At 46.8% G+C, this 14,805-nt stretch overlaps 1 protein-coding gene across 2 annotated transcripts in view; it reads left to right on the forward strand.

The window, feature by feature from the left end:
* INPP5D (inositol polyphosphate-5-phosphatase D) overlaps nucleotides 1–14,805 on the forward strand; it is a 221,960-nt gene that overhangs the window by 123,406 nt on the left and 83,749 nt on the right. For both annotated transcript variants that reach the window (XM_073581251.1, XM_073581250.1), the window contains exon 8: nucleotides 9,872–9,943. In XM_073581251.1, coding sequence (XP_073437352.1) covers nucleotides 9,872–9,943 — 72 coding nt within the window. The remainder of the gene's footprint in view (nucleotides 1–9,871; nucleotides 9,944–14,805) is intronic.

The raw sequence follows: 14,805 nt of genomic DNA on the forward strand, positions 1-14,805 counted from the left end.
GATACACATAAATAATACATTCATCTAGTGTATACACACATATCACTGGCATTTATTGTAGAATGCTGCCACATACTGTGCACATAAATATTGCTCCTATACACCATGTTCCAAATTATTATGCAAATGATATTTTTCTCCGATTTTCCTAAGTGGTCGGTGCAAATGACAGTCAGCCTAATAAGTCATCACCCATTAGCTTATACATCAAATTTTATTGAAGAAATCTCCCAATGATAACAGTATAATCTCCAAAATGAATAAAAACTCAAATTGCGTTGTTCCAAATTATTAGGCACAGTAGAATTTCTAAACATTTGATATGTTTTAAAGAACTGAAAATACTCATTTGTGGAAATTGCAGCATTAGGAGGTTACATTCACTGAACAAAAAAGCTATTTAACTCCAAAACATTCTAACAGGCCACGTGACAAGTTAACATAAGAACCTTTCTTTGATATCACCTTCACAATTCTTGCATCCATTGAACTTGTGAGTTTTTGGAGAGTTTCTGCTTGTATTTCTTTGCATGAAGTCAGAATAGCCTCCCAGAGTTGCTGTTTTGATGTGAACTGCCTCCCACCCTCATAGATCTTTTGCTTGATGATACTCCAAAGGTTCTCTATAGGGTTGAGGTCAGGGGAAGATGGTGGCCACACCATGAGTTTATCTCCTTTTATGCCCATAACAGCCAATGACTCAGAGGTATTGTTTGCAGCATGAGATGGTGCATTGTCATGCATGAAGATGATTTTGCTCCTGAAGGCACATTTCTACTTTTTATACCATGAAAGAAACATACTTCAACTTTTGAAGAAGGGAAAGAGGGACAAAGCATGTGGCGCGTAGCACGCCACTGCAAATTTTAGGCCACGCCCCCCGACCGCACCCATTTTACAACTAGTCACACCCATGTCCACTCCCAACAGCACCTATTTAGCCCTGCTGATCATACTGACTGGTACTGAGGGCACAGTGGCTGGTACTGTGGGCACACTGACTGGTACTAAGGAAAAGAAAGAAAGAAAACAGAGAGAGAGAAAAAAAAGAACACAGAGAGAGAAAGAAAGGAGAGAGAGAAAGAAACAGCGAGAGAAAGAACAGAGAGAAGAAAGAACAGAGAGAGAAAGAAGAAAAAACAGAGAGAAAAAGAAAGAGGGGAAAGAAAGAACAGAGAGAGAAAGAGCAGAGAGCGAAAGAAAGAGCAGAGAGTGAAAGAACAGAGAGCGAAAGAAAGGGGAAAGAAAGAGAGAACAGAAAAGTAAAGAGGGAAATAAAGAACAGAGAAAAAGAAAGAGAAAGAAAAAAGAACACAGAGAAATAGAGGGGACAGAAAAAAGAACAGAGAGAGAAAGAAAGAAAAAGGGGAAAGAAAGAACAGAGAGAGAAAGAGAAAGGAAGAACCGAAAGAGAAAGAAAGAGGGGAAAGAAAGAACAGAGCAAAAGAAAAAGGGGACAGATAAAAGAACAGAGGGAGAGCAAAAGAAAGAGGGGAAAGAAAGAAAGAACAGAGAGAGAAATAAAGAGGGGAAAGAACAGAGAGAAAGAAAGAAGTAGAGAAATAAAGAGGGGAAAGAAAGAAGGGAAAGAAAGCAGAGAGAGAGAACAGAAAGAAAAAAGAAAGATTAGAGAGAGAAAGAAAGAACAGAGAGAGAAAGAACAGAGAGAGAAAAAGGGGAAAGAAAGAACAGAGAGAAAGAAAGAGGGGAAAGAAAGAACAGAGCGAAAGAACAGAGAGAAAGAAAGGTGAAAGAAAGAACAGGGAGAGAAAGAAAGAACAGAGAGAGAGAGAAAGAAAGGGGGAAGAAAGAAAGAACATAGAAAAATAAAGAGGGGAAATAAAGAAAGAACAGAGAAAAAGAAAAAGAAAGAAAGAACACAGAGAGAAAGAAAGAGGGGACAGAAAAAAAAACAGATAGAGAAAAAGAAAAAGGGGAAAGAAATAAAGAGAGAGAACAGATAGAAAGAACAGAGAGAGAAAGAAAGAACAGAGAGAGAAAAAGAAAGAGGGGAAGAAGGAACAGAGAGCGAAAGAAAGAACAGAGAGAGAAAAAGGGGAAAGAAAGAACAGAGAGAAAGAAAGAGGGGAAAGAAAAAAGAAAGAACAGAGAGAGCAAAATAAAAAGGGGAAAGAAAGAACAGAGAGAGAAAGAGGGGACAGAAAAAAAGAACAGAGGGAGAGCAAAAGAAAGAGGGGAAAGAAAGAAAGAAAAGAGAAAGAAAGAGGGGAAAGAAAGAAATAAGTAAAGAAAGAAAGAGAAAAAACAGAGAGAAAGAAAAAGAGGGGAAAGAAAGAACAGAGAGAGAAAGAAAAAAAGAAAGATTAGAGAGAGAAAGGGGAAAGAAAGAACAGAGAGAAAGAAAGAGGGGAAAGAAAGAACAGAGAGCGAAAGAACAGAGAGAAAGAAAGGTGAAAGAAAGAACAGGGAGAGAAAGAAAGAACAGAGAGAGAGAGAAAGAAAGGGGGAAGAAAGAAAGAACATAGAAAAATAAAGAGGGGAAATAAAGAAAGAACAGAGAAAAAGAAAGAGAAAGAAAGAACACAGAGAGAAAGAAAGAGGGGACAGAAAAAAAACAGATAGAGAAAAAGAAAAAGGGGAAAGAAATAAAGAGGGGAAAGAAAGAACAGAGAGAGAACAGATAGAAAGAACAGAGAGAGAAAAAGAAAGAGGGGAAGAAGGAACAGAGAGCGAAAGAAAGAACAGAGAGAAAAAGGGGAAAGAAAGAACAGAGAGAAAGAAAGAAGGAAAGAAGTAAAGAAAGAAAGAGAGAACAGAGAGAAAGAAAGAGGGGAAAGAAAAAGAAAGAAAGAAAGAAAGAAAGAGGGGAAAGAAAGAACAGAGAGAGAAAGAAAAAAGAAAGATTAGAGAGAGAAAGAAAGAACAGAGAGAGAGAAAGAAAGAGAGGGAAAGAAAGAACAGAGAGAGAAAGAAAGGGGAAAAAAGAAAGAACAGAGAGAAAGAAAGAGGGGAAGGAAAGAACGAACAGAGAAAAAGAAAGAAAGAAAGAAAGAGGGGACTGAAAAAAGAACAGAGAGAAAGAAAGAACAGAGAGAGAAAGAGAAAGGAAGAACAGAGAGAGAGAAAAAAAGAGGGGAAAGAAAGAACAGAGAGCGAAAAAGGGGAAAGAAAGAACAGAGAAAAAGAGGGGAAAGAAAGAAAGAACAGAGAAAGAAAGAAGGAAGTAAAGAAAGAGAGAAAGAAAGAAAAGAAAGAAAGAGGGGAAAGAAATAGAAAGAAAGAAAGAGGGGCAAGAAAGAACAGAGAGAGAAAGAAAAAAATAAAAATTAGACAGAGAAAGAACAGTGAGAGAGAAAGAAAGAGGGGAAAGAAAGAACAGAGAGAGAACAGATAGAAAGGAAGAACAGAGAGAAAGCGAAAGGAAGAACAGAGAGAGAGAAAGAAAGAGGGGAAAGAAAGAACAGAGAGCGAAAGAAAGGGGAATGAAAGAACAGAGAGAAAGAAAAAGAGAGGGAAAGACAAAACAGAATGAGAAAGAAACAGAGAGAAAGAAAGATTCTATAAAGATACTATAGCAGCCCGGCTCCCATTGTAATGCCCACCTGAGCCTCCTGGTGCAGGACATATCATGATACGCTCACATGGCCGGCATCCCCGATTCCAAGGCGATCCTGCTGTCGGAGGAGGACATGGTGATGGATCTGCATTCCTGGTTCCGTCACAATCTCCTCATGAAATTACCTCATTTCCGGTCAGCTTCCAGCACATCACTTCCAGTGGACCGTCATGTGCGGGTTTTAAAGTGCTCCTCGGGGCTCCGCTGTGTACTCCTATGTCCGTGGGAAAAGCCCGCTTTGTATGCCTCGTACACACTTGGCTCCACTCCTAACATCCCGTACACATATGGCTACACTCCGTATACACACGGCTCCGCTTCGCATACCCCATACACACACGAATCTGCTCCGTACACCTCACACACGCACGGCTCCACTCCGTACACCAAGTACATACATGAATCTGCTCCGTACACCTCATACACGCACGGCTCCGCACACCTGCGGCTCCACTCCATACACCTCGTACACGCGCGGCTCCGCTCCATACGCCCTGTACAAACGTGGCTCTTCTCTGTACACCTCATACACACATGGCTCCATACACATCGTACACACGTGGCTCTGCTCTGTACGCCCTGTACAAACGTGGCTCTTCTCTGTACACCTCATACACACGTGGCTCTGTACACCTCGTAAACGCGCGGCTCTGCTCTGTACACCTCGTACACGCACCGCTCTGCTCCGTACACCTCGTAAACACGTGGCTCCACTCTGTACACCTCGTACACACGTGGCTCCGTACACCTCATAAGCATGCGGCTCTGGTCTGTGCACCTCGTACACACGTGGCTCTGCTCTGTACACCTCGTACACACGTGGCTCTGCTCTGTACACATCGTACACACGTGGCTCCGCTCCTTACACCTCGTACACACGTGGCTCCATACACCTCGTACACGCGGCTCCGCTCCGTACACCTCGTACACACGCGGCTCCGCTCTGTACACCTCGTACACACGTGGCTCCGCTCTGTACACCTCGCACACACGTGGCTCCGCTCTGTACACCTCGTACACACGGCTCTGCTCCGTACACCTCGTACACATGTGGCTCCGCTCCGTACACCTCGTACACACGTCGCTCCGCACACCTCGTACACACGTCGCTCCGCTCCGCTCCGTACACCTCGTACACACGTCGCTCCGCTCCGTACACCTCGTACACAGGTGGCTCCGCTCCTTACACCTCGTACACACGTCGCTCCGCTCCGTACACCTCGTACATACGTCGCTCCGCTCCGTACACAGGTGGCTCCGCTCCTTACACCTCGTACACAGGTGGCTCCGTACACCTCATACACACGTCGCTCCGCTCTGTACACCTCGTACACACGTGGCTCCGTACACCTCATAAACATGCGGCTCTGCTCTGTGCACCTCGTACACACGCGGCTCTGCTCTGTACACCTCGTACACACGTGGCTCTGCTCTGTACACCTCGTACACACGTGGCTCCGCTCCATACACATCGTACACACGTGGCTCCGCTCCTTACACCTCATACACACGTGGCTCCATACACCTCGTATACACGCGACTCCGCTCCGTACACCTCGTACACACGCGGCTCCGCTCTGTACACACGTGGCTCCGCTCTGTACACCTCGTACACATGTGGCTCCGCTCCTTACACCTCATACACACGTGGCTCCATACACCTCGTACACACGCGGCTCCGCTCCGTACACCTCGTACACACGCGGCTCCACTGCGTACACCTCATACACACGTGGCTCCGCTCCGTACACCTCGTACACACGTGGCTCCGCTCTGTACACCTCGTACACACGTGGCTCCGCTCCTTACACCTCGTACACACGTGGCTCCGCTCCGTACACCTCGTACACACGTGGCTCCGCTCCGTACACCTCGTACACAGGTGGCTCCGCTCCTTACACCTCGTACACACGTCGCTCCGCTCCGTACACCTCGTACACACGTCGCTCCGCTCCGTACACAGGTGGCTCCGCTCCTTACACCTCGTACACACGGCTCTGCTCCGTACACCTCGTACACACGGCTCTGCTCCGTACACCTCGTACACACGTGGCTCCTCTCCGTACACCTCGTACACAGGTGGCTCCGCTCCGTACACCTCGTACACACGTCGCTCCGCTCCGTACACCTCGTACACAGGTGGCTCCGCTCCTTACACCTCGTACACACGTCGCTCCGCTCCGTACACCTCGTACATACGTCGCTCCGCTCCGTACACAGGTGGCTCCGCTCCTTACACCTCGTACACAGGTGGCTCCGTACACCTCATACACACGTGGCTCCGTACACCTCATAAACATGCGGCTCTGCTCTGTGCACCTCGTACATACGCGGCTCTGCTCTGTACACCTCGTACACACGTGGCTCTGCTCTGTACACCTCGTACACACGTGGCTCTGCTCTGTACACCTCGTACACACGTGGCTCCGCTCCATACACATCGTACACACGTGGCTCCGCTCCTTACACCTCATACACACGTGGCTCCATACACCTCGTATACACGCGGCTCCGCTCCGTACACCTCGTACACACGCGGCTCTGCTCTGTACACCTCGTACACACGTGGCTCTGCTCTGTACACCTCGTACACACGTGGCTCCGCTCCATACACATCGTACACACGTGGCTCCGCTCCTTACACCTCATACACACGTGGCTCCATACACCTCGTATACACGCGGCTCCGCTCCGTACACCTCGTACACACGCGGCTCCGCTCTGTACACACGTGGCTCCGCTCTGTACACCTCGTACACATGTGGCTCCGCTCCTTACACCTCATACATACGTGGCTCCATACACCTCGTACACACGCGGCTCTGCTCTCTACACCTCGTACACACGCGGCTCTGCTCTCTACACCTCGTACACACGTGGCTCTGCTCTCTACACCTCGTACACATGTGGCTCTGCTCTCTACATCTCGTACACACGTGGCTCCGCTCCGTACACCTCGTACACACGCGGCTTCGCTCCGTACACCTCGTACACACGTGGCTTCGCTCTGTACACCTCATACACACATGGCTCCATACACCTCGTACACACGCGGCTCCACTCCGTACACCTCGTACACACGTGGCTCCGCTCCGTACACCTCGTACACACGTGGCTCCGCTCCGTACACCTCGTACATACGTCGCTCCGCTCCCTACACCCCGTACACACGTCGCTCCGCTCCGTACACCTCGTACACACGGCTCTGCTCCGTACACCTCGTACACACGTCGCTCCGCTCCGTACACCTCGTACACACGTCGCTCCGCTCCGTACACAGGTGGCTCCGCTCCTTACACCTCGTACACAGGTGGCTCCGTACACCTCGTACACACGGCTCTGCTCCGTACACCTCGTACACACGTGGCTCCGCTCCGTACACCTCGTACACGCACGGCTCCGCTCCTTACACCTCGTACACGCACGGCTCCGCTCCTTACACCTCGTACACACGTGGCTTCGCTCCATACACCTCGTACACGCGTCGCTCCGCTCCGTACACCTCGCACACACGTCGCTCCGCTCCGTACACCTCGCACACACGTGGCTTCGCTCCGTACACCTCGTACACACGCGGCTCCGCTACGTACACCTCGTACACACGGCTCTGCTCCGTACACCTCGTACACACGTCGCTCCGCTCCATACACCTCGTACACACGTGGCTTCGCTCCGTACACCTCATACACACGGCTCTGCTCCGTACACCTCGTACACACGTGGCTTCGCTCTGTACACCTCATACACACATGGCTCCATACACCTCGTACACACGTGGCTCTGCTCTGTACGCCCTGTACAAACGTGGCTCTTCTCTGTACACCTCATACACACGTGGCTCTGTACACCTTGTAAACGCGCGGCTCTGCTCTGTACACCTCGTACACGCACCGCTCTGCTCCGTACACCTCGTAAACACGTGGCTCCGCTCTGTACACCTCGTACACACGTGGCTCCGTACACCTCATAAACATGCGGCTCTGCTCTGTGCACCTCGTACACATGCGGCTCTGCTCTGTACACCTCGTACACACGTGGCTCTGCTCTGTACACCTAGTACACACGTGGCTCCGCTCCATACACCTCGTACACACGTGGCTCCGCTCCTTACACCTCGTACACACGTGGCTCCATACACCTCGTACACGCGGCTCCGCTCCGTACACCTCGTACGCACACGTGGCTCCGCTCTGTGCACCTCGTACGCACACGTGGCTCCGCTCTGTACACCTCGTACACACGTGGCTCCGTACACCTCATAAACATGCGGCTCTGCTCTGTGCACCTCGTACACACGCGGCTCTGCTCTCTACACCTCGTACACACGTGGCTCCGCTCCTTACACCTCGTACACACGCGGCTCCGCTCCGTACACCTCGTACACACGTGGCTCCGCTCCTTACACCTCGTACACACATGGCTCCATACACCTCGTACACACGGCTCCGCTCCGTACACACGTCGCTCCGCTCCGTACACCTCGTACACACGTCGCTCCGCTCCGTACACCTCGTACACACGTCGCTCCGCTCGGTACACCCCGTACACACGTCGCTCCGCTCCGTACACCTCGTACACGCACGGCTCCGCTCCGTACACCTCGTACACACGTGGCTCCGCTCCGTACACCTCGTACACGCACGGCTCCGCTCCTTACACCTCGTACACGCGCGGCTCCGCTCCTTACACCTCGTACACACTTGGCTTCGCTCCATACACCTCGTACACACGTCGCTCCGCTCCGTACACCTCGTACACACGCGGCTTCGCTCCGTACACCTCGTACACGCGCGGCTCCGCTCCGTACACCTCGCACACACGTCGCTCCGCTCCATACACCTCGTACACACGTGGCTTCGCTCCGTACACCTCGTACACACGCGGCTCCGCTCCGTACACCTCGTACACAGGTGGCTCCGCTCCGTACACACGTGGCTCTGAGCGATAATACATATTTCTATGTAACAGTACCGCAGACGTTTATCATAAACATTATCATTTAGCAATACATACACAATAACATAGGAGAGGCAATCTGAGGAAGAGAAGCAAGAAAAGCTTCAGATCTCACTCCATACACATGAATCAATTGACTTGACTGTCTCTGTGAAATTAAAGCTGCGCTCTGTAACGCTATATCATGCAAACATGAAATCTATCAAATTGGAATTGCATTTCTGCTCTAGAAAAAGAGTTAAATGAAGATACTTTGAGCATGAATTGACCAATTTAAGCGCTAAGTATCTTCATTTTTAGCTTTTACCTGTTCACGCTTGTTTTTCTGTTAGGAAGTGACGGTCAGTCTTTAATATCTGAGTGTCTCTATGGCATGTATGACCATGTAGCCTTTAGTAGGCCTCATGCAAAAGGTCATATTAGGGATCCTGATTGTATTAGGTGTACAATGGGCTCATGCTATACCTTCAACCATTTATCAAGAGAATCAAGGGAAAAATACGGTGTCTTATAGTGCACAATACAGCAACTTGCGACTCGAGGTAGTCTGTGCTGAGAATGAGATCGTCTGTGCCGTATTCTTTGCCGATTAGTTTTGGTGATCTTCAAGATAGATCTGTACTAGTGATTGATGATGAGCGAACGTGCTTGGGTAAGGTGTAATCTGAGCATGCTCATGTGCTGAGTGTCTTCGGCGTGTTTGAGACCCCACGGCTATTAGACGTATGCATCGATTGCCTAACAAACAGGCAATTCCTGCATGGGTTGCCGCTGTCTAACAGCTGCGAGACATGGAGCCGCGGGGACTCGAACATATTTTTCAAGCACGACGGAGACACTCGGTTAGCACACGAGCATGCTCGCTCATCCCTATTATTTGGGGACATCAGCTGTCAAAAATCGCATAACATGTTTCCTAATAAGGGCTATCAAATATATTGTTTTAGGTCTCAATGAAGGAAGTCATTCCACATATCCCATAAGTGTAACTCCTAATAGAGTCACCATCATCCTGGGCTGATATCGGCCTACGTATAATCCGACCAGACACCGCCCACACAGCGAGGCTCGGCTACAGCGTGCCTTGTTCCTTACTGCTTTAGTTACAGTAATTTGGTACCCATCCTACAATATCTCCTCATCATCATCAGTTAGGTGCATTTAAAATGTTTCTTGCCGATATATTTTTTATTCTTGCATTTTTATCTTTCTTTCGCTCTTTTGCATGTTTGCACAATCGGATTTAGGCGATTTTATAAGATATTTTGAGAAGTTAATTTCGTAGCACTAAATCCGAATACAGATGCAGTTTTGTCATTTCTTTAATTCTTATTTCAGGTAAAAACAGTCTTAATGGAAGGGGCTGCAGTGAAACACCGGAGATCGCTCATACCCCCCATAATATTTGAGGTAATTATTTCATCCAGCTCAGAGTTTCTTAATGTTTTTATGGTGGTATTTCTATTCTCCAATCTAATATGCAAATAAAGTCCGCGGAGCCTCATTTAAGGCCGGGGTCACACTAGAGAGGAATATGGACGAGTGAGAGGCGTTAAAAGCACACATTACACACGGACCAATGATTCTCTATGGGGCAGCTCCCAACAGCCGTATATTTCTTGTCTGTATTCTACGGTCCGTGCCAATCGCAGCATGCTGCGATTGTGAGCGTTCTACGGCCGTAATACGCCAATGCAGTCTATGGGTGTGCAAAAAATACGGATTACACACGGACCACACATGTGACTTGCGAGAAATACGCACCCGGTGTCCTTTAGAAAAGCCGGCAATTCAGTGCGCTATACAGTAAACTCACACTGACAGGTTTAATAAAGATAGAAAGAATAGATATATACACATAGAATACATATATATATATATATATATATATATATACAGTGGGGAAAAAAAGTATTTAGTCAGTCAGCAATAGTGCAAGTTCCACCACTTAAAAAGATGAGAGGCGTCTGTAATTTACATCATAGGTAGACCTCAACTATGGGAGACAAACTGAGAAAAAAAAATCCAGAAAATCACATTGTCTGTTTTTTTTTTCATTTTATTTGCATATTATGGTGGAAAATAAGTATTTGGTCAGAAACAAGCAATCAAGATTTCTGGCTCTCACAGACCTGTAACTTCTTCTTTAAGAGTCTCCTCTTTCCTCCACTCATTACCTGTAGTAATGGCACCTGTTTAAACTTGTTATCAGTCTAAAAAGACACCTGTGCACACCCTCAAACAGTCTGACTCCAAACTCCACTATGGTGAAGACCAAAGAGCTGTCAAAGGACACCAGAAACAAAATTGTAGCACTGCACCAGGCTGGGAAGACTGAATCTGCAATAGCCAACCAGCCTGGAGTGAAGAAATCAACTGTGGGAGCAATAATTAGAAAATGGAAGACATACAAGACCACTGATAATCTCCCTCGATCTGGTGCTCCACGCAAAATCCCACCCCGTGGGGTCAGAATGATCACAAGAACGGTGAACAAAAATCCCAGAACCACGCGGGGGGACCTAGTGAATGAACTGCAGAGAGCTGGGACCAATGTAACAAGGCCTACCATAAGTAACACACTACGCCACCATGGACTCAGATCCTGCAGTGCCAGACGTGTCCCAATGCTTAAGCCTGTACATGTCCGGGCCCGTCTGAAGTTTGCTAGAGAGCATTTGGATGATCCAGAGGAGTTTTGGGAGAATGTCCTATGGTCTGATGAAACCAAACTGGAACTGTTTGGTAGAAACACAACTTGTCGTGTTTGGAGGAAAAAGAATACTGAGTTGCATCCATCAAACACCATACCTACTGTAAAGCATTGTGGTGGAAACATCATGCTTTGGGGCTGTTTCACTGCAAAGGGGCCAGGACGACTGATCCGGGTACATGAAAGAATGAATGGGGCCATGTATCGTGAGATTTTGAGTGCAAACCTCCTTCCATCAGCAAGGGCATTGAAGATGAAACGTGGCTGGGTCTTTCAACATGACAATGATCCAAAGCACACCGCCAGGGCAACGAAGGAGTGGCTTCGTAAGAAGCATTTCAAGGTCCTGGAGTGGCCTAGCCAGTCTCCAGATCTCAACCCTATAGAAAACCTTTGGAGGGAGTTGAAAGTCCGTGTTGCCAAGCGAAAAGCCAAAAACATCACTGCTCTAGAGGAGATCTGCATGGAGGAATGGGCCAACATACCAACAACAGTGTGTGGCAACCTTGTGAAGACTTACAGAAAACGTTTGACCTCTGTCATTGCCAACAAAGGATATATCACAAAGTATTGAGATGAAATTTTGTTTCTGACCAAATACTTATTTTCCACCATAATATGCAAATAAAATGAAAAAAAAACAGACAATGTGATTTTCTGGATTTTTTTTTCTCAGTTTGTCTCCCATAGTTGAGGTCTACCTATGATGTAAATTACAGACGCCTCTCATCTTTTTAAGTGGTGGAACTTGCACTATTGCTGACTGACTAAATACTTTTTTTCCCCACTGTATATATATAAACACACATGTCATTGAGACACATATATATTTATATGTCACAGAGTTCTTCATAGCAGAATAGCCGCTAATTCACTTGCCGGCTTTTGTCATATCATTCCCCAACCCGACATGAAATGACACATGGTTTACATACAGTAAACCATTTCATTTCATGTTTTTTTTGTATGTCTTTCATTAGTAATTAGATGAGGGCTGAGGTGTAAAATTTGGGAGGTGTAGGTGTTAATTTAAGGAGTTAATTCGTTGTAAAAAAATGTGTGGGCATACAAAAAAAACATGAAATGAAATGGTTTACTGTATGTAAACCATGTGTCATTTCATGTCGGGTTGGGGAATGATATGACAAAAGCCGGCAAGTGAATTAGCGGCTATTCTGCTATGAAGAACTCTGTGACATATAAATATATATGTGTCTCAATGACATGTGTGTTTATATGTATATATATATATATATATATATATATATATATATTCTATGTGTCTATATTCTTTCGTTTGTGTTATAAACCCTGTCATAGGGCTCCATTATATGTCCATTTTGCAAGCCGGCGAGAAAATCTCAGCATACGGATGACATACGGATTACATACGGATGCTGACATGCGCAAAATACACGACCACACCTTGCTTACGGATGACATACGGATCACTATTTAGGGGTCATTCATCCGTATTATGCCTGTAAACTAGGGACCGTATTTTGCGTCGGTTAGTGTGACCCCGGCCTAAGAGTCTCAAACACGGGACTAGCCAGATCTTCCTACAGGGAAGGACCCAGCCAAGGAGTGGCTCCTTTCGGAAACCACCATTACCACCATATTAAGTGGCCCTTTAAGTCAATATCCAGCTCTTTACGAGTTTACAGATATGACAAGGGAAATAGCAAGGCCAGGTATCCATCCACAGACAGCTGTTTCAGGGTGTTGCCCCTCATCAGTGTGGAGTAGGATTCTGGCTAGGTGGAAGCAATGCCTAGTAGACCAACATCACGAAACAATCACTGACCTCAGGGAGACCAATTCTCCAGAGATTCTCCAATCTAAGGGTATGTGCACACGCTGCGGATTGCAGTGCGGATTTGGCAGCGCGGATTTTGTAAAATCCGCAGGTAAATCTGCAGGTCAAAAGACCTGCGGATTGCTCTGCGGTTTTGCCCTGCGGTTTATCATCTCCACAATGGAGATGGAGATTGACATGTCAATTCTTTCTGCGGTTTCAAAACCGCGCGGAAAAATCCGCACCGTCTGCACTGCGGTTTTTTTATTCCCATAGGGAATAATGGTACTGTACACCGCAGCAAAAACTGCTGTGGACCCGCAGCGGCCAAAATCCGCTGTGGAACCGCAGCAGAATCCGCAGCGTGTGCACACACCCTAAGAGTCGGATCGCAATCATCAATCTTTCTGCTGCTATTACACAATTCCCCATAGCAGGGCCACTGCCCTATTACATCATTTCCAGGCAATAACGCTCCTCCAGTGTATTAATGGATACATTTTACCAAAGTCATTTTTTCTTAATTCAGAACACGCTAAGATACCTACTGCAAAAGCTACTGTACTGTAATTTCAGCCTAAACGTCATGACAATTGTAAATGCCGTTCTGGATAAGAATGTGCACAAACTGGAACTTGTCATCAGACCAAAAGAAGTTAGATGCTATGTAATCTGAGAGCAAATTTATATGTGCACTGTGCATTGTCAGCAAGTTGTCAACCAATGCTAGGGGCGGAGTTACACCGATTAGCTTGACTGCCGTGCACGTGAGACCTAGTCAGGCAGTGATACTTTCCTGCAGATAAAACATTGATTGTATTGAAACTATTGCACATTGCCTAATAAATGACACATCCCTAGAATCAGGCTCTCTTGCCCTATATTATGCTGTTCTTAGATTAAAAAATAAAATCTGCTGACAAGATTCCCTTTAAGCAGTATGAGATACTGATACATATAGAGATTATATACCAATGTAAACTTTCCAATGGAACTCAAAAGTGGACGCACTTTAACTCCTTAACGTTCAATAAAGGATATATCGAACATTGGACGCATTCCCCTGTTTGGTGCTGGCACCGGAGCGCGCACCTTTTCCGGCACATGACTGCTGAACTAATCAGCTGTCAGGTACCTCTAATAGTCGTGGGTGGTATCGCGATCCACCTGCGGCTGTTAACATCTTAAATGCCACTGTCAATCTCTGACAGTGGCATTTAACATGCAGGCGTCGGAATTGTCACCAATCCTGCCCATCGGCACCCGTGTCACATGACCATGGGCCACCTATGGGTTGGCATGACAACCCGGGGTCTGCAGCAGACCCCTGTGGTTGTCTCAGCGGTCAGCGCGCATAGCAAGAGAACATTTCTGCTATACACAGCACGGCTGCACAAGTGATCGGATGATTGAAGCTTCTAGTCCCTCATGGAGACTATTGAAACAAGTAAAAAGAGTAAAAAAAAATGTTTTTAAAATTATATAAGTTCAAATCACCCCCCATTCGCCCCATTCAAAATAAAACAATTTAAAAAAAAATTAAAATACACATATTTGGTATTGCTGCGTTCAGAATCACCTGATCTAGCAATATATAAAAAGAATTAATTCGATTGGTAAACGACGTAACAAGAAAAAAAGTTAAAACGCCAGAATTACGTTTTTTTTGCTCGCTGCAACATTGCAATAAATGGAATAGCAGGCAATCAAAAGATCCTATCCACACCAAAATGGCATCAATAAAAACATCAGATCGGCGCA

This window comes from Dendrobates tinctorius, unplaced genomic scaffold (assembly GCF_039654945.1).
Source record: "Dendrobates tinctorius isolate UK_male_01 unplaced genomic scaffold, ASM3965494v1 ptg000069l, whole genome shotgun sequence".
NCBI classification, from domain to species: domain Eukaryota; kingdom Metazoa; phylum Chordata; class Amphibia; order Anura; family Dendrobatidae; genus Dendrobates; species Dendrobates tinctorius.